Source organism: Lonchura striata, chromosome 3 (genome assembly GCF_046129695.1).
Source record: "Lonchura striata isolate bLonStr1 chromosome 3, bLonStr1.mat, whole genome shotgun sequence".
NCBI classification, from domain to species: domain Eukaryota; kingdom Metazoa; phylum Chordata; class Aves; order Passeriformes; family Estrildidae; genus Lonchura; species Lonchura striata.
Genome location: NC_134605.1, coordinates 70,192,327 through 70,215,617, shown reverse-complemented (window position 1 = coordinate 70,215,617; position 23,291 = coordinate 70,192,327). Strand labels below are relative to the sequence as shown.

Sequence of the window (23,291 nt, the reverse complement as noted above, 5' to 3'; positions counted from 1 at the left end):
CAATGGAAACATGAAATGCAAAATGTTCTCTTATGAGCAAAAGGCATTTGGGGAGGCTATGGGAAAGCTGTGGTGAGCCAGAGCTACGGGTAATGCTTTGCTTGAAGTCGTGTCACTGTGCTCTGCTGTTCCAGCACTAGAGGCAGAGTCAGGACAAATGGCACATGTGGGGCACCCAGACAGGGCAGTGGGGATGAAGCCAGGTTAACTTCAGAATTATGGCACTGGAATGTGGGAAAGATTTCATACCTACTAGACTGACAGTGGAAAGTATTAAGACTGTTTGTGATCAGATATGGCCAATAAGTTTTTCTGTTGTAGATGAGTTAAATGTAAATATGCATATTGGTATCCATTGAAGGCCATGACAGTTTTGGTTTCAGAAAGTGAGGCTTAAATTCTTTTTTTTTTTAAGGTGCCTGACCTGCTTACTGTGCCCCAGTGTCAAGCAAAACCATTCCCTATTAGTGCCTCAGCAGCAGAAGAAAATACCTCTCAGCCCATTTAAAATCACAGTGCCTTCAAAAAAGGACTGAATTAAGGAGAAATAGCTTTGCTCATTCTGTCTTTTGCCTTTTTGTCTCTCCTGCTCTCTCCTTATTCCTAGCAGAGTGAAGAGAGAGGAAGAAGTGCACTTCCCCCTGTGCTTTTCCTGGCTCTTCCTTCACCCTCTTGTGTGCAAAGCAGCAGAGGGAGAGGGAAAGCACTTCCTTCCTTCTGGGCAAGGATTGGGGATGTGCAGGACTTTCAGCCTGAAAGCTGGAGCAGGAGTACTGCCCAGCAGCTCTGAGGGGTGCAGGGGCTACATCAAGCCTGTCAAGTACAATCCTTTGGTCAGGAGGAGATTCTGCCACCTTGGAGGGGCAGAAGAGGAGAGGGGGAAGAGACCTGTGACACCTTCTGGAATTCCAGACCGTAGAGCTACTGAGCCTGATGAGAGTTTAAAACCTCCACAGCCATGTTTAAATTTTGTTTCAGCATCATTCAATGTTTGTCTCACCCCTGGTGCAGTTTTTGGTGGTTTTCGGATGGATTTCATCAGTTTCTTGCTCAGTTTGCCACAGTCTGAGAGCAACTGGTACTCCTGCATCAGTTGCACTGTGGCATACGCAGTGATTCTAGCAGATGACTGTGCAAAACCCCCAACAGCTGTTGGAGAGCCCACTGTCGGTTTCACGGTCTTTGGATCAGGCACAGAGAGCTGTCAGAGTGGTGGTTATGGCCCTGGAACAAAAATATGGAGAAAAGCAATTGTAGCAGTGAATTGATATTGATGCTCTTAAAACCTCAGTAATCTTGGCCACATGAAATTCAACCTTTCTTGTGACTGAAATAACAGTGACGCTTAGGTCATATGGTAGATTAATTGCCTATAGTGTTTCATTTTAAAAAACTAAATTGTCCACGAGCAATGGCAGAATATTTTGAAACTAAACTCCCCAAAACCCCACTGAAAAGCTTGCACTCTGTTTCTCTTCAAGTAAGGGCAGCAAACCAGAAAAAATTATTCTAAATGGTTTTTTGTCCTTGATTGCCACCAGGCTGAATGAAAGGCTAAGTGGTGCTCGCCTTATATGCGTGTTCCTGTTGAGTGCTGTGTAAATGCACTGAAAAAAGGCAGTACTCAGACCATGGCCTGTTTGCAGCCCTGGGGAGAGAGAGCCCTGACACCCAGCTCCAGCTGACCCTCCCTGCCTGCTGGCACAGGTAGGCAGCACTGGGCACTGGGTGCCTTGGCATCTGTGCCATGGTCGGCATCCTGCTGGGATAACACGGGACCGAGCACAGAGCTGCAGCCTGCCAGCCACCCCGCGACACGCTGTCCCAGGAAATGATAGTCCCTGTGCCTGTCTGCACACTTCTATTTACTGCTTTGAACAAATGCACCCACTGTCTTGCCCAGCACACAGGCTGTGTCCTCCTTAGCCCTGGTTTTTAATGATACGTTTTTCTATCCCATAATGGAAGTGAAGCCATTCCTCACATTATGGCAGCATGGACTGGACCTAGGAGGTTTTCTGGGCTGCAGGAGACTTTCTAGGGGATTCTGAGAGATTTCCTTGGTCTTTCAGGCCTTCTGCTCCCCTCACCTTGTCCTGCATCACCATCCTACTAAAGTATTAAGCTTTTCTTTTTTAACTCACACCATGCTTAGGACTCCACAACCCCAGCAGGCCAGCTAACAGCTAATTTGAAGTGTAGAAAACATGATCTTTATTAATAATATCTATGTCAAAGGCAGACATCAGAGACCTGTTGTAGGAACTAATAGAAAACAAAGCCCTGTCTTGGCAAGTTTGAGGTAGCAGATTTTCTGCTGGAAATAAGACCCAAACCTCACTCCTTTTACAGCCAGGGTTAGTGAGTGAGCAGGAGCTGCAGCACTGAGGAGGGCGAGGGATCCCCACGGCTCCTACAGAGGTGGGCAGGGGAGTGCCAGTCACCTTGAGGGAGGGCAAGGCTCTGCCAGTTCCCAGCAGCACATAAAAGACAAGGTATAAAATTCACAGGAGCATGAGGAGAGGGAAGAAGGAAGGGAAGGAAAGGAATAAAAGGATAAAATCACCCCCATGGTCAGCGATGTGGCTTCCTTCCCAAGCAGGCTGGTACCAACAGGAGCTCTACATAATCCCATTTTTTCAATCCAATGAACTGAATTAAGGAGGACGATTCAGGGCCCTAAAGAGAAGGACTAAAAAGTGTGACAGTGAGAGAGGTGAGCAGCATGGGAATAGGGGGAATGGGACAGATTTGGGAAAGACTGTGGCTACAGGCAGTGAGTTTGGGCTTCTGGAGCCAAGACTGACTCATATCCCCCTTTCCCACAGCACGCACTTACATAAAGGAAGCAACTTTGTCCCACTGCCTCTAATTTAGCATTTTCCTTCATCCCAATAAAGGAACATTATTTTAGGATGTGGCATTTGACACTTGGTGAGCACAAGCCTGCCTTTCCTCAAAAGGAGGCATGTTTTTTAATTTTTAAGATCACTCTTATTATTATTTTGAAAGAGAAGCAAAATGCATTTGTTAAAAAGGAAAACAATTAAAATCCCATTACAGCTCCATATCTGTCATCTTCCTTCCCAGGACAAGCATGAAAATTTTCATTAATAAATCTGCACTTATTGATGCCCTCTGAATAATTTCTCTAACCTTAATTTATTCTTAGTGCATTCCTGTGTTGTATTACTCTAGTTTTACTCTTTAATTTCCTTAGTTGATATGTTTACTGAAGTTACAATTTTCATATTAAACCTGTTGTCGCTAAAAAATAGATTTTTCTTTAATATTAAAAAAAGTCTCTTTTTTTTTTAACCACTGATTTAAACATGTAAAAAGTTAAGAAATGACTAGATGAAAATAATTAGCAGCCTACTTCTTAATAATGATTTAAATGAATTTTGAATTAAAAATCCTGGAAAAATTGTCAGCATTCCCAAAACCTCTATAAATAAGGAAAAAAAAAAAAAAGAAAAAATAAAAAAGGAAGTTTATGTCTCTTGGAAAGAAAACCAGTTGAGAATTGTATCTTAGCTTTAGAAAACTGACATTCATAACCTGTGTCAGGCACAGCATCACCAGCCAGGCAAAGGAGGGGATTGTCCTGTTCTGCTCTGCTTTGGTGCAGCCTCATCTTGAGTCTTGTGTGCAGTTTTGGGCACCAAAATATACTAAAGCCATTAAACTATCAGAGTGTCCAAATAAAGCTACAAAGATGATGAAGGGCCTTGAGGTGAAGCCGTATGAGGAGTGGCTGAGGTCACTTGGTCTGTGCAGCCTGGAGAAGACTGAGGGGAGACCTCACTGCAGTCTGCAACATCCTTGTGAGGGGAAGAGGAGCAGCAGGCACTGATCTCTTCTCTGTGGTGACCAGTGACAGGGCCCGAGGGAATGGCCTGAAGTCGTGTCAGAGGAGGGTTAGGTTGGATATTAGGTAAAGTTTCTTCCCCCAGAGTGTGCTTGGGCACTGGAACAGGCTCCCCAGGGAAGTGATTACAGCACAAGCCTGAGAGAGTTCAAGAACCATTTGGACAGCACTCTCATGCACAGGGTGTGTTATCTTGAGTGGTCCTGAGCAGGACCTGAGTTGGACTTGATTTGTGGGATTCTGCCAACTCATCTTATTCTGTAATTCTGTGAAATAAAATTCAGTCAGTTTTTATAGAATGTTAAGGAATAAAGATGTATCTTGTTCTAAAGGAAGTGAAGCGTGGTAAATTAAAATTCACTGGAATTCCTTCTATATAAATTTGAAATAGAATTTCCCAAGTCATCACCCAAAGCTATAAATATTTTCTTCTTGGGGTCTGTGCAGGAGATACAGATGGCTCAGTAGGGCCTGTGGGCTACACTGGGGGGAACCATCCCTTGCAGCACATCTCACCACCACCATACCTGCAGCACAGGGTCAGGCCATGTGCTGGCTTTGGTCTCCAAGGGCTCAAGTCCTTTTTCACCTCTGACCCTGGCTCTCAGTCACGCAAGGTGCTCATTAGAATGAGTTTTATTTGGTCTGAATAAGTGCCTGCATTAATGAGTGTGACTCCCTGTAATGGTGCAGTTGGCTTATGTCTCATCTTGCTCATATGTTGTATTCCCCATTGAAAAGGGTTTGAAGCCTTTGATCCCTTGTAGAGCCAACATAGAGCAGTAAGAGAGTAGGGTTTTGAAAATCAGGAGACTACTCCTTTTATTTCTCAGAGTTAAGATCCAGCCAGTGGGAAGGAGGGTTGAGAAGAGCTTGGCCACCATTCAAGTAGACTGCAGGGAGGTTTGGGGGTGCACTGGGATATTAAGTGTCTGACTCCATCTCATTGGGAGTCCCTGGAGCTGTGCAGAGCTTCCAGGAATGACATCCCAAGAAGGAAGATTAGTGCTACACAGTTATCTGGGGAAGATCTGAATGCTAGGAGCACATATCTCACAGCCCACTCTCTGTGGCAGACACTTTTTTTACATCTCAGCAGTGACGTGTATTATATTGCTTTTGGGATGGAAAGAAAAACCCAAAATATAAATCCTGCATTTTATTATAGAAGTTAATACCAACAATTACATAAAATCTAATGAATTTTAGTTCTCACTTAATTGCTTCTGAGTAGTTCACTTAACTTATTATAAAGAAGCAAGGACATATTCATTTAACAAGCAGCAGCAGCCTTGGTCTAGCATCTGCCTACATTCTCTTTTCAATTAATCAATTATAGTCCAATGGTGTGTAATTACACATTAAAAAAGTTATTGGATATCACAGCATGGCTGTCCCAGGGGGCTCATGAATACACTAATATAACACACCTGTAATGACCTGTTCTCATATCTGCAAATTGCTCCCATTTCTCTCTCTCTCTCTCGTTGCTAAATGAAGATGAAAGCAATTACCATTAACTTTTTGAGTCACATCTAGTCAATGAGAGAGAAAAAAGATCCCTACCAGCATTCATAATAAATCTGTCTGTTGGTACTCAGAATTTTAACTGTAGCAGGCATCAGGCTGCAAGGCAGGAAATGTGCATCAGGATTGTGAAGGGCAGTGGGGATCCCAGGTTCATTCTGAGAACATTCTACACCTGTAGACAAGGGAAACAGGCAAGCAGGAAGGTCTTGTCAGATCACTTCAAGGCATAATTTGCCTGTCTTGGTTGGAATCAAACTGAACTCTGGAACTGATCCCTATGCAGTGGCTCTAAAGTCTTTGCATAGCAACTAAGCCTTGTTGCTGTTGTGTTGGGCTTTTTTTTGAATGTGAGAAAGAACAAAATTTACTATGTAATGGCAGAAAGGCTTTGGTTGTGCGAGAGGATACAGGCACCAGTGCTCTCTTATTAATGCATAACAAATGAAACCAAGGAGAGACTCTTAGTCTACATAATGGAGTCTGACAGATTCTAAATTGGTGATTCAGTCAACTAAAGGGTCCAAAAACGCTCTGAGGAAGTGAGCTTTTGATGGCTGCATAAGTCAAAAGGGGGATGATATCTATCAGCATTTTATAAATGTTGTCTTGCACAGTGTGAGTTTGATGTGCTGTTGTCTCTCACCCTGGGAAGAAGTGTCTGTTTCCTTACAAGTTTTCTTGTTCTTTCTTTCATTTGCAGACTGGGGTCTTTCAGGTGGGTGTGCATGCAGATAAAAGCACATCAATATTTTGAGCACAGCTTTTTGCTTGTAGTTATCTGAAATATTCCTATGCTGTACACCTTTCTCCAGTCTAGCCCTCACAACTTCAGTGAAATCTTCATTATGCCTGAGGTTGCTTCCCTCTTTGAAAACCATGGATGTCTCCTTGTGCATGATGTCTCTCCGGATAACAGGATAATCCTGTGGGATTCGGGTGATCAGTCGTTGTTTTCAGTTGTATTCACAGTAATGTGATGGATGTTTCAGTCTGAGCTTCAGTCAATATTTCACTCTGGTTTTCACCAGTGCCATGTTTCTCCCCAGCTCCACAGCATCCTTTGGTTTTGGAAATGGTTCCATTCACATGCCTGGATGTGGCATCTTAATATTTGTCATCCAGGCTGGACTCTCTCTCTAGGTCCTGTGGTTAACAAAGGCAAGCACTTGTAGAGTGGGAATTGGGTGTTGATCTAGGATTGGTTAAACCAATGTGCCCGTATCTGCACATTAACTAGATAAATACCTTCCATATGACACCTACATTTTAGGTTATATACAGTCATTGGCTGAGCTGCATATTCCTGCATGTGTCCAATGTCAATCTTGCATGCAGAGCCATTCAGGGGGACTGCTTGTATGCTTGGAAGTTAGGAATCTGCTAACTTATGTTTAGATGTCTAGTCTCCAGCTTTGAAATGGGGATGCTGTTATTTAATTGCCTTTGCATGCAGTTTAAATTTGAGATTAAAATGTTAGAAGTGCAAAATGATATCTCTTATTTAATGCTGTGTTATACTGCAAATAGTGAACAACCACATCCTTGGTATATGAAAAGTTCATTTATTATGAATTATTATCTGATGCAGAAGAAAACAGGTTCCAAGATTTACTTACAGGTATTTAAAAACAATTTGACTGCCCAGACATAGTAACTGAAGTTAGCAGAGATGTGTGTGGATACCAAAAAGTGATCAAAGTATGCATGTGCACTATGTTCTCAAATTCTGCTCAATGCACAGCTTTGCTTATGCTTAAATGTTGTGGGGTTTTTTGTTTTGTTTTGTTTTGTTTTAAACCAGTGCCTGAATAATCAGCTAAAAATGTTTGAAACAGAGAAAGGAACACAGTTACAGTCTAGAGCTTTAATATACAATACAATATTAAATTGTACAGTCTAGTTAAATATTCAACCTAAAATACCTGTCAGTTGCCTCTCCAACTGTATTTTCTGTGTGTCTGATGGGGAGGAGGGTAGTATTTCACTCAGTTTTAAAAATTTGTTTTTAGCTCTAGTCTTCACAAGAAGCTGTAACTCTTTGCAAGTCACTTTCCTAATTGAGCTATAAACTCTATATTATACTAATACACTTTATTATGAGGAATAAACATACTTCTTCTAGACAAGCAGAGGAATAATTGACCACCTGTGGCCTGTCTCAAATGAACATTACTGTACATGACACTGAAATTAATGCCTCCTTAGTCAAGATGCAAAGCAGTCATTTTCTGAGAGTTTTTTTAGTGGTTGAGAAGGTAACACATCCCAGTATATTTCTGCTTCATAATAACATAGATTCCTGACTGCCAGGGCTAGAAGCACTTGGTGTTCACCTGGCTGCTGCCCCCCTCTCTCTCTGTGTCTTTGGCATTCAAGCAGCAGCTTAATTTGTTCAAAACATTAAGCAAAGAACCAGGTTCTGGCCCAAGCTAGGGATGCCTTTCATCACTCTGGCAATAGAAAGAAGCCTCAAAAGTTGGTGCATATGAAATGTCCTTAGGTGGCCCCTTTCAGCTGCCAGAGTGGTGTAAAGGAGTCTCAAAGTCGATGAGAATCTGTCTCAAACATAGGAATATGTAGTGCTGGAAGATAGCGTTAGGGACATTGTGCTGGTGTATCGTTTTACCAAGCCATAAGGGCCAAAGGATGCTGGAAACTGAAATATTAAAGAGCTAAGAGATTGACTCCATAGATAGAAATGGTAAATGCTTCTCTTATCAGTTATTTTTCACTTTGAATTAATAAATCTCTGGGATTGGGGTTCATGTAAAATCACTGGATCCTTCAGGATCCAGTCTGTTCCTTAAGCTGGAAGTATCTAGTGACATGAGCAAAGCAGGTGAGGTTCTCAGGTGTGCTTACACCTGCAGCATACAGGGCTTTTCCCAGAGCATGTGCCCAAGGAAGAATGGGGCTCTCAGCAGGGACAGGAGTTGCACAGGGCCAGGAAAATGTGTTCAGTTTTATCTTATGCATATCCTATTTCTTCCTTTCTGAGATTGCAGGGGACTGTGTTGAGCAAGTGCTGCTCTCCCCAGTGGCTGTGCTTGCTGTATTGCCACAGGGCTCTGGCAATTGCCACTGCACTGTGTTCCTTCTTTGTCACCACATCATGCGCATTTAATGAGGGGTTATAGTTTGTGAGCTTGCACAGTCCAGAAGTCCAGCTTTAGTTCCCTTTTTCCTCCAGCACAAGCAAGGGCTGAAACTCTCCCCAGCAGAAAGGCATGGCCAAGGACCAGATGAGTGCAAGCTGTCCAAAGTTCAAATGAGATTATCTCAAGACCACTGTGGTCAGTGAAAGGAAAGGCTGCTGTTGTGCTCCTTGCATAAATGGAGATATTTGTTTGTATTCGTTATCAAAATCCTTCTGTTGGGATCTTGCTGAAATCACAGTTGCCCTAAGTTACCACACAGCTGCAGTGACCTCTCTGTGATGGCTTTTCTCTCTAATGCCACCCTGGTGAGATGTGTTCCTTTGGTATCTCTGAGCTACTGGTGAGAGCTGAGGTAGGGGCTAGGAAAACCACAGCAACCTGCTTGGGAGAGCTGCAGTACCTTGTTCATGTGTTTGGAAAGCAGGTTGTGCTTGTCTCCATGGAATTTACCATGATCTCACTACTCTTTGCCTCCAGTTCAGCTATGTCAGTGTGAATTTTGGGAGAAGCCTCTACGTAGATGAGTTTGGCCCAATTTCCTCCCTATGTTGTTAGAAAAACCTGCTGGAAACAAATCTGATTAACACAGCAGGGAAAATAATTCAGCTGTAAAATGTTGAAGATTGCCACTAGTGCAGGTTGTGTGCAGAAGGCAAAATGCCTTTTTGAAGGTTTGTGGACCAATAGGAACTGCTGTTCATGGTCTGCTGGCTGTTTTTGGTTCCTGAGTGCCCAGCTAGCAAAATCATATGTGGCGTGGAGAACACGCTTTTTATTTTCGGAGTGCCTTTCTGAATGGCAGAGTGACAGCACATCGATATCATGGTGCACTGCCACAGCAGGAGGTACCACATCCCTGATGTGCAAAGCCCTGGTCCTGCTCCAAAATCCATCCATGAAGGCAGATACTGCAGAAGGATGAGGTGCTGGGGGGATCTCCCAGTGCTCTTGGGGTTTGAAAACTGCAAAGAAGGCAAATAAAAAATAGCCTGGACCTTGTTGAACCTTTAGGAACTCCATGTAGCTCCATCTTAAAAGAGGAGTTTAGAGAGTACTTGGATTGTGGCTCTTGGAGGAAACCTGTAGTGTATAGGCTTCACATTTTCTGTTTTGTCACTACTGTTTATTTTCTGGGTGGTATTTGCTCCTTTCCATAGTGCCCAAATGAGTTCTGGGAGGAGCCTGAGTTAAGGCAGATCACCCTGAATTTGAGACAGGTGCTTCATCTGAATATCTCTCCAGTGAAAACCTAGAAATGGAAAGGTTCTGTTAGCTCCTGTGGACGGTGCTTTGATTCTGAAGTGCATCTGTATCATGCTGTAGGCTGGCACAGGGGCGAGAGAAAATCACTCACTTTTCTGTAAATGAAGAAGCAATGATTATCATTATCTGGTCTGAGAGAAATCACTCTGCAGTCTCTGTAGTTTGTGCTGCCTTTTAGACCACTTCACTCTTCAGTGAAGGCACGGGGGGCATTTTGAAGCTGTGCCTGATGTCTCTTGCCTCTGAGCATGAGAAAGAGAACAACTGAGAGATGAGAGAGAAAAGGGCACAGCCTTTTGGTGAGGGTAGAGAAGTGATTTCAGGTGTTTATGACACCACATGAACCTTGTGTGGTTAGCTTCTTCCTGAGCATGATGTACCCTGGAGGATGGAGAAAATGGTAACAGGTAGAGATATGGTGGAAGCAGTGAGAGCTACCTAAATAAATCCAAAGACAACACAACTATTTTTAGCAGAAGCACAAACAGTGATAGATGCCATGGGGCTGCTGTCACTAAAATTTGTCTATAAGCAACATATTCATATTTAAACAAGTCAGCTTTGCGCATTGAAATGAGCAAACACTGTTTCTGTGCTTGTTTGTTTGTTGTGCAGAAGCCATCAGCTTTCACTCCTTATCCCTTCACCATGGTGGTGATGCAGAGCCATGATGATGGATCATCTGTCTAGCTTATCTGCAAGGCCACAAAACATTTCTATCTTTTATGGCATGATAGGCTGTTCTCATGCAGCAGTGGAAAATAGAAATCTGGGGCTGCCCTTGCAAAAGTACCATCTCCTGCACAACACTGCCATTCTGGTAAGCTCACTTGGCACAGTTTGTACAGCTAAGTACATCCACTGTGAAATCTAACACTGGGATGCACATGAATAAAATCACACAAAATCAGGAGAGGAGCAAGCATCAGAGAAGCCTTTGAACGTAGGGGGCAAACCAGCAAGGATGGAGTTCCTGCAATTTCTCTTCTGCTTAGAGGGGGCCTCTGTCACCTCTGGTATAAGGCCTCCAGCTCACATCAACATTATACTTGGCCAATTATCTTATTTAGGTATCTCGTATATATTTAGGTCTTGAAAAAGGTCAACCACAGAGCATGTCTGGGCAGGGGTTTTTGAAGCTGTAGAGCTGGAAGCTTTTCTTCTAGCATTGTTAGAAAATAATTGCTTGTGAATGTCCAGGGATTTGAATTTACATGTTGGAGCTCTGAAAAGGAGGGCAGGAAGGTTTAAAACATTATTGAAACAGCTCCTGCTGATGTTACACTCACTGTAGATGCTGAGCAGGGAACAGGTGGAGCTCATTGGTGGGCATGGCTGCTGCCCCTCACCTGCCTGGGTACCTTTACCCTGGGATTCCTTCTCTTGGGCAGCTCCTCTTGTGACTGTTTCCAGCAAAAACAGCTCCTCTGCCCAAGGTTCATGCAAGCTGGGACATTTTCATTGAAAGTGCAGTGAGGCAGGGATTGTCCCTTTTGGCTGAGCTTTTCACCTAAGTATACCTGCTACTTTTCTATTTAAAATTATTTTTACCTTTGTTTTTTGTTTCCTGCTACTTGTGTTTTTTTTCTTAGGCTTCTCTTCCTCTACTGAGTGTCTCTCTTCCTCCATTACTTTATTTTGTTTCTTTCAATTTAACTGAGGAGTCTTCTTCCTTAGTTCCATGACAAATCATGTAACTTTTTTAAGCCCCCATTTGTTCCTGTAGTCTTTGGCTTGTAAGTGCTGTTAGCTGTGGAAAGTCCCCATCCCTAAATGTTATAAGGCCCAGATTTTACTAAATGTGAGCTTTGCCATCTAAAAGCCTGTCAGTTACCTGCCGCAGCTCACAGCCTGATTTCTCAGTATGACCAAACTAGGTGGGTCTGTGAACACAAGCCCTGAGTTTTTTGCAAGGAAGATTGCCCCAGTGCATGGTATTAGATCAGTCCTTAATGAGGTGCCTGTTCTTTCCTCAGCTCTGTTCCAGATATTCCCTGTGACACTGGACAAGTCATTTTATCTCTCTTTGTCTCTGCTTCCATTCATAAAATGAGCATAATTGCACTTCTGAAGCTCATGTGGAATTGCAATGATGAATTCCTCCTGCTTGCTTTGCCTTTGCCTCATCCCTTTTGTCTGCACAATTGTCAGAGGGGATAAAACGCCACCGAATCCGGGTTAGCCATAGTTAGCACAAAGCTCCAAGCAGCTGGCCCGGCCACTCGCCATATCCCAATAGCACTGACAGCAGAGAGCCAGATTTGTTACTGCGCTCATGCGTGCTTTGAGGAGCTTCCTGTGCTCCTGTGAAAAGAGACATTTCCAAGGCAGGGTGCTCAGGAGTGCATAGCGGTTGTTGCAGGACAAAGGATTAAAATGGCTCCCTTTGAGGGCTTGCTCCCCAGGATCCTTAGCAGGAAACATGGGACCTTAGAAGAACCAGAAGGAGAGGGAGGGAGGCAAGGTGAACACTCAGTTTGTAAAACCCATCTCTTGTTTTCCTCCCTGTTGTCCAGCCTCTTTCCCTTACCCTCCCGCATTTAGTTCTGTGACAATAATAAAATAAAGGAATGCAAGTAAAGGCATCCTTCAGGCTCTCATTGTTACCAAGTAATTCTAACAGCACTTTCTCTCATACACCTGCCTCTGAAGGCTAATATTTAATTATTGTGATGTTGCAAATGAAAGTGCCCACACACAAATTCAATATGGAGTGCCAATACACCACACTAAAAGCAAGTGGTCTATTTTGGATTTGTCATCTGATTTAATGCCATTTACCTCACATGTCTCAGAGAGCATCACCTGAGTGAGGAGCAGAGAACCAGCCCTGTGTATGCAAAGCTCACTCTTAAATCTATGCTTCACAAGATAGCAGCAAGTGACATAAAACATCTGTTTTTAAAATACAGCTGGGAGTGTACTTTTGAAGCATTCTCTCCATCTCAGGTAAGGAACACAAGGGAGGGATGAGTTTTGGTAGAAAGATACATATCTCCAAAAGAAAGCAGTGCATGCAATACAATTCACGTAAGTAACATATGTCAAACCACCTTCAATGAGAATCCAAAGTAGGCAGAGAAGAAATCCCAGCCTGCAAAAGTTTAAATATGTTGGCCAAGTCAACTAAGAAGATCTGCAAGCTTGAGCTTCAGTAGCTGGGGGCATACCTGTCTACCAGGTAATCAGTGGGGAGCGGGAAGCAAGATCTTTCAATTTTTGGTTGCTTCCTAGTATTGCTTTTTTCAGTTCCAGTCAGTCAGCCTTGCATTTTGAGGTGAGCAGCAGAGTGCCAGGGAGGCATCCTGCCTTGCTGTGCAGTCTGAACACATTTATCATGTTTTCCTAAACTCCCAACCTGTAAAGTCCTTCTTTGAATACTGTGCACTGCTCACCATGCAAGCAGCTCATTATCCCAGGCATTTCAAGATTAATTTATAGGACATTTGGCTAATTTGCATAAGCCATCCAGTACACAGAACATGTCTCCACAATAAAGTAATATGCCAAAATCTGGATTTATGTGAAAACATGAATATGGGGCGGAGCAGGGGGGGAATGGACAGGAAGGGACACACACAACAACATTTTTAAGAAGCTGTTGTTAGCACCAATCTTTACATGAATACCCCTGACAAAAAGTCACAAAATCCTGCCTCTCCACCTACTGTATGTGAAGCTCCCATATAATTTTCTGCTTTGAATCTTGCTCATCTTTTTATTAAGTAAGATGGGTTTTGATCCTTCAAACTGCATTGAAATATGAATACTTGGCACTGTTGGCTTTGTCTAAAAATGAAACAAAATCCCCCAAACTGAATCCAAATCGAGGGCTGCACATTCAGCTATCGCTGTGAGGATCCTCACACATCCAATGCTCTGATTATTACCTTGACACTGGAAACAGGAGGACTTGTAATCCTTGAAACAGCTGACATCTGAAACACTGATTCTTCCTGTGCTTTGAGTTAGTTGCTCCTTGATCTCTGTGCCTGGCATGCAAGCCTGGCTTTCACTGAAACCTGACCTCATGGTCCCTTCTTCTGCAGCCCTGTTTGTCTTCTGCCATTCAGAAATGTGCAGCTTCTGTCCTCAGGACTCTGAATTAGAGCTGCACAGGTCAAAGGAGCAAACAGGAGACTTGTCATTATTGGATCCAACACCTGCCCTTGATTTAGATGTCCTTGCATTGTTTTTTTTATTTTTTAATAACAATTACTAAGTAAGAAGGTTGCAAGGTACTTTTAAGCAAACCTTTCCTCTCCAAGGTGACACAGGCTTTCCACGATCTCTAACGCATGACTGCTTCACCTACACTACAGATGTTTTTGCTCCCTTCCTTGCAAAGCCAACCTGGGATTTGAAAGTCAAGTTGGATTCTTTCTTCTCTCCCTAATATGTCTTCTGCCATTATGAGGCCTCTGAAGAGCACATTAAGTCCATATTTAGCCCTGTGCAATCTAATTAACTTACAGAATAACTGTGCAGGTGTAACAGAGATCTCAGTTTGAAGGCAGCTTTGCTTCACTTATTATAATTGAAGGAACTGTTTGGCCAGCAGCATTTCTATTAGTAGTAATGCTATTTGAAAAGGAAATAACTTAGTTTTGGGCTGAATTTGTAGGAATACCAGCTAGAATTTCATAAGTGAATGCATAGATATCTGCAACTTGCAAATAGAGGCTAACTGGAGCTGGAAATTACATGTGTAATAAACATGTAATCCTGATGCCATTGCTACAAATTAATTTCCCATTGCAGAGCTATGGTTTCAGGCACCTATTTCAGTGCTGTATTGTTTTGGAGGTTTCAACAGTGTTGGTTATTAATTTTGGTGCATTACATGTAGTTCCAGTTAGGTGAAACCTGCTGGGTGTTTAATGTCTGGTTCAGCTTGAACTAGAAGCAAATAGAAGGAAATAATGTGTTGAGGAAGACAAGGACTCTGGATAAAGATTTTTTTTCCTGTTCTAGAGTCTGTTACTCTGTTACATGTGTTTTTCTAGGCTTTCAGATTAGTATTTTTTTGATCAGACTGTACTACAGGTTACATGGAACTGACAGCATTATCTTGAACACAGTGATTATGTTCAATAGGAAAAATATATGCAGTTTTTAATTTCACTGTCTTTCACCTTGAATCAGTTTTTACTATTCTAAGATGTAAGAAGCACATTTTTTTCCTCTGGGGATTTACAGTTTCTCTTAGTGTTTTGATTACTTGTGAATAATTTGATAAAAACCCCAGTGGTGTACAGCATCTAGGTTGGATTTGGCTTTTGACTGATCCCTAATAGCTGAAGTTACTGTATACAACAAAAACATTTGTAATGCTGTCAGACAAGAACAATCTCTCTTCTGCAACTTGAATCAAATTTGTTATGTGTATAGCTCCGTGAAGTTCACTAGATGTAAATACAGATTAATTATTTAAAAAGTAATAGGAATGAATGAGCTTCCAAACATGTAGTGTTTAATTATTTAAAACCTGTAATGGAATTTCAACCCTCGTGCATACCTCAGATCTCTCACTGTGCTTGGACAAGTGCCTGAGGTTAACTGGCATGTCCCCACCTCTTAGTCACATCCCCTCCTACAGCACAGGGTGATAAATGTGCCTGGTACGTGTGAAGAACAGCCAGTATTCTCAGTCATGTCTAATGGTAAATAACCTGTATTTAACTCCCTCTTCCTTTCCCTGCTACTGTGGTGCATCCTGCAATAAGCCACTCCATATACCATTGCATATAACAGCATGTGTACAAGTTCACAATTGTAATGAGCCACAGAGAACCAAATTCTAAAGTCAGAGTGTGAGCAAAGCCTCGCTTGATTTCTGATCCCAAAGTGTGGAAAGAACCCCACAGGGATGCTGCACTTTGCTTGCTTGATGGTGGTGGATCAAGGCACTGGCTCTGTGTGACTGTACCGGACATTGTACACACGTGTGAGAGGACCTGATTCCCTTTTCAAAACCCTCCTGCTCCAAGTAGGTTAGTCAGATCTGGGGAAGCCTTCTCCTGGCTGTAAAAGAAGAATCAAAGATACATACTGGAAATGAAGAACACAGAAGCCTCCCAGCTTTAGAGACTTGCTTGGTCTCCCTTCAGTCCTCTGACAGTGGATGGACAGAGAGTACTGCTGGGACCAGTTCACAACCTTAGTCATGTTCCTGCTGTGATCCATCTTCCTGAGATGCCTATGTCTATTCACAGACCAGAGCTGGGCAATCAAAGTTAATATCTAAGATTTTGCTATTTGCATTATTTCACTGCCTGCCCTTTTCCTTGTCCAAAGTTACTCAGCAGTTTTGTCTTTGCAGAGAATGTCTAATGCCAACCTGGCAAGTCCTATCTTAATGCTCCAGCTATGTAACCTTCCTTCTCCTACTGCTCGAAGTCACTGGATGAGGAGCACCTGACCCAGGATAGGTGTTAAAATAAATGTAAAGGAAAGCTCTTTAAAGAAAAACAAACACTTTGAGTTGTATTGAACAAATGCACAGTTAGGAGTCTTTGTACGTGATGGCTGCAGGTCTTCATTTGCCAGCCAGGTCTCAGCTGGCCCGATGAAGAATATTTCAAGTGGTGCTATACCCTGTGAAATTATTGTCAGAAGTAGTTTTTTGGGAAGACCTAGAGGAGGAAAAAGGCTGGAGAAAGCAAGACAGACTGGGTCCTTTTTGAGGAGGAATCTAAAGAGCAAAGCATTCTTGAGAGCTTTGCAGCGTGATAGTTTAAATATTTTGATTTCTTTTGTCCTAGTGTGCTGCTTCCACATAACTGCTTTGTCATGCATGTCATGCAAAGGGAAAATCATCTGCATGGTCTTGTAAGTATGAAAGGCTTTGGCATGATGCATTTACATAATGGAATCTGTTCAGTCGCAGTGTGCATCGTGCACCCAGGCAAGGAAGGAGTGCCATCTACAGTAACACAATGCATTGCTAAAGGGTCCTCTCTGATTGTGTTCTTTACTAAACAGTTCATCTGATGCCTTCTGCTGTAATGTACCCTCCTTGGTGAGAAATGAATCCTTTGTGCCAAATTCAACTCTCAGTTACATGATTCAAAATGAAAATCAACACTAGCTTCAGTGGAGCTAGCCCAGATTGATCCCAGGATTACTAAGAACAGATTTGATTTATGTAAATAGCTTAGTGTCAGGTACGTTCTAGTGCTAAACACTTTCCAAACAGAGGGATGAGTAAGACCTTTTCATCAGAATAGGAAAGATCATTTTTTCACTTCCATGCCTTACTTAGAAATAAAGAGGAAAAAAGCAAGGAAAAAGCCACATTTTGCATTTCTTGAGAACCAGCAAATGTTTTGGGTCTGAGAAAAGCATCACAGTGGTCAAGCAGGGTGTGTGAAGGGCTGGCCCTCCCTCCCTCAGGTGTTGCACATAAGTAAAGCTGGTTGCTGCCCATCACCCTCACAGCTGTTGGCTCCTGTCAAAGGAAGCCTGGCTTCTCTGCAGGAATGTTCTTAGTAAAACAAGAGAGGCATTAGCTGAAGAAGACGACAAGGAAGTTTTCACACACATTAGTTCACCATATGTTTGGCTCTAGGCTGTAGTTTCAGACCTTTGTAACTCCTCATTTATTATTTTCAAGGTTAAAATTCTGAAACCATGGTTTCAGATAGCTAGGGACCATAATATTCATGGTAAATCCTACCTACCAGAAACAGAGTAATCTTTTTATTCTCCTCTCCTCTCCTCTCCTCTCCTCTCCTCTCCTCTCCTCTCCTCTCCTCTCCTCTCCTCTCCTCTCCTCTCCTCTCCTCTCCTCTCCTCTCCTCTCCTCTCCTCTCCTCTCCTCTCCTCTCCTCTCCTCTCCTCTCCTCTCCTCTCCTCTCCTCTCCTCCCCTCCCCTCCCCTCCCCTCTCCTCTCCTCCCCTCCCTTTTCCCTGTTTGAGGGATGTGCAGACTGTTACAATCCCCATCTCTTCTATTCCCTGGCCATTTTTTCAGTCTTCCTTGCTCCATATGGGAATGACCAAGAGTAATACCAACAGTTGCTCAGAATAAGCCTCTCTCCACTGGTGATTTTGTGCTAATTAGGAGGGGGAAGGGGAGCTGGGTCTGTACCAATGGGCTCTGGGTTTCAGCCAGGATTAGTGCCTTGCAGCAAGAGAAAGTAGAGGACTCAGAATGTTTCCTGTGTGTGCGGCAGAGCAATTTCCCTTACTTGGCTTCGTCTTCTCCAGCCCCCAACTCCAGAGGAAATGGGAAAATGAATTCCACTCTCAGTGCCCAATCTGCAAGAGATGTGACATGTCTCAGTCCTGGGCTGAAACTGATGTGACACATGTTTCCCTGATGCAGGCAGGTTTTGGATCTGGCCCAGGGCTGTTCTAATCAAATGTGGTTTCCAGAGAGAGGGCTGCTTTTCAAACTGAGCATACTCTGGGACGCAGGGTGGTGTGTACCATTACCAGCAGCGAGACCAGCAGTTCTCAAAGTGTGGATCACACACATTCAAATCTCAAACACCTTTGACTCCCTTCAGAGTTCTGTAGCCTAAACCCAGCAACACCTCCTTTGGGAAATTTTGTGGGTTTTTTAAATCCATTTTTACTAATGGTCAAGTCAATCTTTCCCTAATCAAGTCAATCTTTCCCTATCATTATCTTTTCAAGTTAGTGGTTGATGCAGTCCCTCTATGATTTCTATATGTTTGGGAAAGGTGGGGAAACATGTAGGGAATCTGTGTCAGGTAGACTGTGAGACCCAGTCAGTTCTGTACTACAAGTATGTATGTGTTACAGCACCTACCACAGTGTTGTGGGTCCTGGCTTGTAAAAATTATTGCATGAGAAACATTACCATGTTGTAATAAAAACTGAAGATCCCTGAGCTATGTAGATAGGGGGAAAACAAACACATACACACACACATGCACACACACACACACACACACACACACGCACACACACACACACACATATATATATATATATGCATGTATAGATACATATTTCAGAGCACCCAGAGACTTGAATTCTTTGAGCTTCTTGCCTGTACAGGCATAAATCAGAAGAAACAGCACACCAGTCTGAGAGAGTTATGCCACTGTAAAATGGCAATGGTGTGAGGGAGAAATTGGACTTAGAACCCTTCATTACAAATAAGGGGTAATAATAAAGATTTCCCAAGGTTTCAGATTGCACTCCTGCTTCCTATTCTACAGACTAATGAAATTTCAAATCTGGATTACAGTACTATTCTCTAGACCCAGTAATATTACATTTAACTCTGAGTGATTTAATGACTGTTCAGTGGTGATTTTGGTTTCAGGTGAAGTGGTATTGGCCCCCAGCAATGCCTTAGGCTAAAAGCATCATATGTTAGCAAAAAACATTAACCTGCCCCTCAAATCTCCTCATTATTACACTTACAGTTCTGTCAACCAATCTATGAGCTACTGGAGTATTAACAGAGGGGGTTTTATTGTTGTTTTTATATTCTCTTGAATATATTCTCTTGAGAAAGAAAATATACTGGGGAAAAATACATGTAAAATATTACCAGATATAAATTCTAGCCAGATGGGTAATTTTCCACCTCACAATGTTTGCCATATTATGAGAATAAAGTTTTGATCAAAAAACAAGATGAGTTAACATGTTTATTCAGATACTGAATTAAAAAGTGAATTAATTAGATAAGTAAATATTCATCTGGCTTTTGAAGTCATCTGCAGACTTGGTTACATGAGATTCCTAAGGGTGCAGATTTCTCATTTGGAAAGATTTTGATCAATCATTGAGATACTGATTGGGTGTAGTAAAGAGCCCCTTTCATTTTTACCCATTAAGCTTTTCTTTGCTTAACAGCATCTATATTTCTCAAAAGAAGTTGATAGAAAAATCTGTAGTGTCAGTTACTCCCTTTCTTTTCCCAGTTGCTGGGACTGGATGCAGGGAATGCTGCAATACCTAGTGCATACAGGCTCTCTTTCTCACTGCATTTGTTGGCAGCTGCTCTGCATGAGAAACCTTCTGTGGCTGATGTTTAGTCCAGTACTCGAAAGGAGCAGCCCCTGTGTAGGAGTGAGGAGTTCCTGGCATGACAGAAGTGCTGGCCCTGTTGTCAGTCTGGGACTCTGCAGCTTGGCCATCCCAAGGATGAAGAAGCTGCTCTGCTGCCTCCTGTAGCTGAACGTGCAGGAATGTCGACTATACAGAAAGTTCTCCAAGGTCATGGAGGTGAATATCCTCCTGAGGAAAGAAATGCATTTCCTCTCTCTGAGGCAGAGAAAGGAGGGTATTTCCTAGTGCAAACTTCTGCTGCTGCCCCAAAGAGACAACAGGGCCTGGACACTCTGAGGAAGTATTTCTAAGTCCCAAAAATGTTTTTCCAGCTGCTGGCTCTGATTTCTTTCTTACTGCTTCCTGAATATTCAAAGCCGACATTTCTTGTCCTGTTCTCAAGGTGTTTGCAATGCTTCCCCACTGCTGATACTTTGCACAGCTTTAGTGACAGCAGTTTGATGAAGTTCATTTGTATCATCTGTAGGAAAAAGTGAAGCTCCTGCTGGGGTGCTAACAGCTTAAGGATCTTAAAGCAAAACCTCCTGCTGTGGAAAGGCACAGGCTGGAGTTCACCAAGACTCCTGGCTTCACCTGCTCTTGTTTCTGGCTGCTGAGCTGTTTCCCACCATCATCTCAGGAGCAGGGGAATTAGGGAATGTGCATCATGAGAAATGTTTGCCTGGAAATTAAGTGTTGAACATCAATAAGACCAATACTTGCATAATCCAAATTAAACTTCTTGACTGACCAGCAGATGTTTGCACCACTGCTCTGCCAAGCTGACTTCTCATGCTGCCACCCATGAGCTTAGGGCCATGAGGAGCATGGTGGAGACACTCAGTTGACTCCACAGATCCCTCAAATTATGCTCACAAGGAAGATGGCTACAGACACAGTTGCATGGTCTCCTGTCAGACTAGATTAAGTCTGGAAGAGGAACTGTTTCTTGGCCTTTCTGTGTGATAAGCCTTGATGAGAGTTCAGGATCTGAGTGTAGGACTTATTGGCTTGAACTGTGGTTTGCTGTGCCTCACAGACTCTTGCATGCTCAAAGGCCAGTGCACTTGGTGTGGGATGAGGTTTCCAAGGTATGGGAAGCCCATGGCATGCCCTTTTGGAAAGGGCATTCAAACTGAGGTGCTCTTTAGATGTTTCTGAAATGTGAGTCTTGGTGAGACAGACTGTCTGACCTATTGAGGGCATTAAAGCCCCAGCTCTCTCTTCTGTTCTTACCCTCCATTTATCTTATGCATCACATTCATTTTATTGAGGACTTCTGTCACTGCTGCAGTGGTGGACTTAGCCAGTACTGAAACAGCCATGTAGACATGCCCTTTAATCCTCTCTTGTATAGTACCCCTGTAAAAACCTTACTTTAAAGATTTTAGATTTAAATGCTGCTATTGTCCCATTCTGTGTTATTTTAGCCAGGAACGTTTCTGGGGAGAAGAACTTCCCCCTTGGCAAGCCCCACCTCACACTACATTCATTTTCCCCGAAGTTTTGCCCACCATATTTTGAGCTTCACCAGTGGTTTTAGATCCAAAGTTCCTTCTGTGGTTTCAAAGCCTCAGACTGAAGGTGAAAACACAGAGCTCAGCTGTTTATATACAAAATCAAATATGTAGCCACTCTGATGAAATAAGACCCAACCTGAATTTCCACTGGGTATTAGCATAACTCACATTCATTCTTTTTGACTGGGAACATTAAAAAGCCCCCCAACACAAAGGAGCCCAAGGGCTTTGAAAATCCCTATGTTTTAAATACGGCAGATGACAACTGCAATGATTCAGAAAATGGAATCAATTTATCATTAGCCATTAATTACTAAATAACTCTATTTTCTCCTTATGCTTCATGTAGCTTAGACTTTTGCATAATTAGGATGAAAAATGGAGACAAAGTGAGTCCTGCATTTAAATGACATAAAATCAGTATTCACTCAGAAAACTGGTAAAGATTTTTGAAAGGACAAGATGTTTAGGAGGGTAACATCAGGGAAAGAAAATCAGGCAGGGAAGCTCTGGTATCTTTTTAACAGAGAGAAACTTGTCACAGGACAGTTTTAAGTTGTAGGCAACTGCAGTGTTCTGTTTTGTCAACTGTTTTTACACAAAGCTCCAAACATTGTAAAAATCTGTTTTCCTTCACACCTAGCATCGCTATGAGCTATATTGTAACCACATTCACAGTGTGTTAGAGCCTGCCTCGGGGTTCCTTCGCAGCAGGTTTCAGCTGGAATGATTCTTTTTGTTTTTTATAATAATCACTCAATTCAAATGGAACAATCCGAATAAAAAAATTATCACAAGCCATCTTGGATAGAAAAATCTTGCCACAATAAACATGCTGAATGTTTTACAATAAGACATCAAAAATGGTGATCGAGGCTGGAAAACTGCTTAGAGCCACACTTAGGATTATGCCTGTTACAGTATTGCTTGATATTTGGTAGTGAAAGAGCATCAATTCCCAGTCATGACAGCTGAGGCAGGGACTTAGTCATAGTTGTTTTCAAAGCAGGCACTGTGAACTGCCCTCCCCCTTCAGGGACAGTCTGTGTGCCTGCTGGGGACCCCCAGACAAAGTCCCCAACCCCATGGGCTGGCACACGGCGGCTGCAGTGCTGGACATGCACACCCTGCACACCTGCCCAGGCACTGGCTGTGCCCCAGGCTGCCTGGTCCATCTCAGGAGGAAGCTGAGCATGGGTGTTTTGGAGGAGGATCAAGCAGAGAAATGTGGGACACGCTGGTGAGCGACAGCAGCTTCTGGCAAGGCTGCACCACTCTATCTCTTGGCGCTGGGTGCTGGCAGCTGAATGCCTTTTGTGATAACTCAATTAGCTGTGAAAAAAGCACAACAGCATTAGGATATTATACTGATTATTGCTTACCTCTCAAAGGAGTTTGTCATTTTCCATCACCTCTGGGTGGAACACATTACCCCCTCTTCTTCACTCTGACCCCATTCTTCTGTGCATGGTTGTGTCTTTCTGCAGATCTTCACCTGCCCAACTTCTCAACTGGCATAGCAGTGTGCCTACCTTGCTCTTTTTCATATTTGTCTTTTTTTGAGTCAGGAAATGCTAAAAGGGAACTTTAATGCCTTGGAACAATCTTTGTGTCATACAAATCAGTGTGTGTGCGCCAAGAACTGAGCAGTGCCCTCAGAACCTGGTGGGGGCTTTGGCTCCTGAAGGGGTGTTCCACAGCAGGGTACCCTCAGAAGGTGAGCAGAAGAAGAGGTGATGATTGATACAGACCGAAACTGATGTTTGCAGGAGGTCTCAGTCTGACTCAGAGCTCCACTGCGGCCACAGCTTCTCTATGCTCACAAGGGTTGGAAACATTAACGCTTGAGGAACAGCTCTTGCCCCAAAGTTTCTCTGTTCTTAATTAGGCAACAGACTGCAGAAATAGGGCCATT

The 23,291-nt window shown here is 43.0% G+C and overlaps 1 protein-coding gene across 4 annotated transcripts in view; it reads left to right on the top strand.

Annotated features, from left to right (window-relative positions):
- SOBP (sine oculis binding protein homolog) overlaps positions 1 to 23,291 on the top strand; it is a 111,882-nt gene that overhangs the window by 67,670 nt on the left and 20,921 nt on the right. For 2 of the 4 annotated variants that reach the window (XM_021553791.3, XM_021553789.3), the window contains one exon: positions 6,102 to 6,116. The exons of the other annotated variants lie outside the window; for them this stretch is intronic. In XM_021553791.3, the coding sequence (XP_021409466.2) occupies positions 6,102 to 6,116 (15 nt within the window). The remainder of the gene's footprint in view (positions 1 to 6,101; positions 6,117 to 23,291) is intronic. 4 annotated transcript variants of the gene reach the window in all.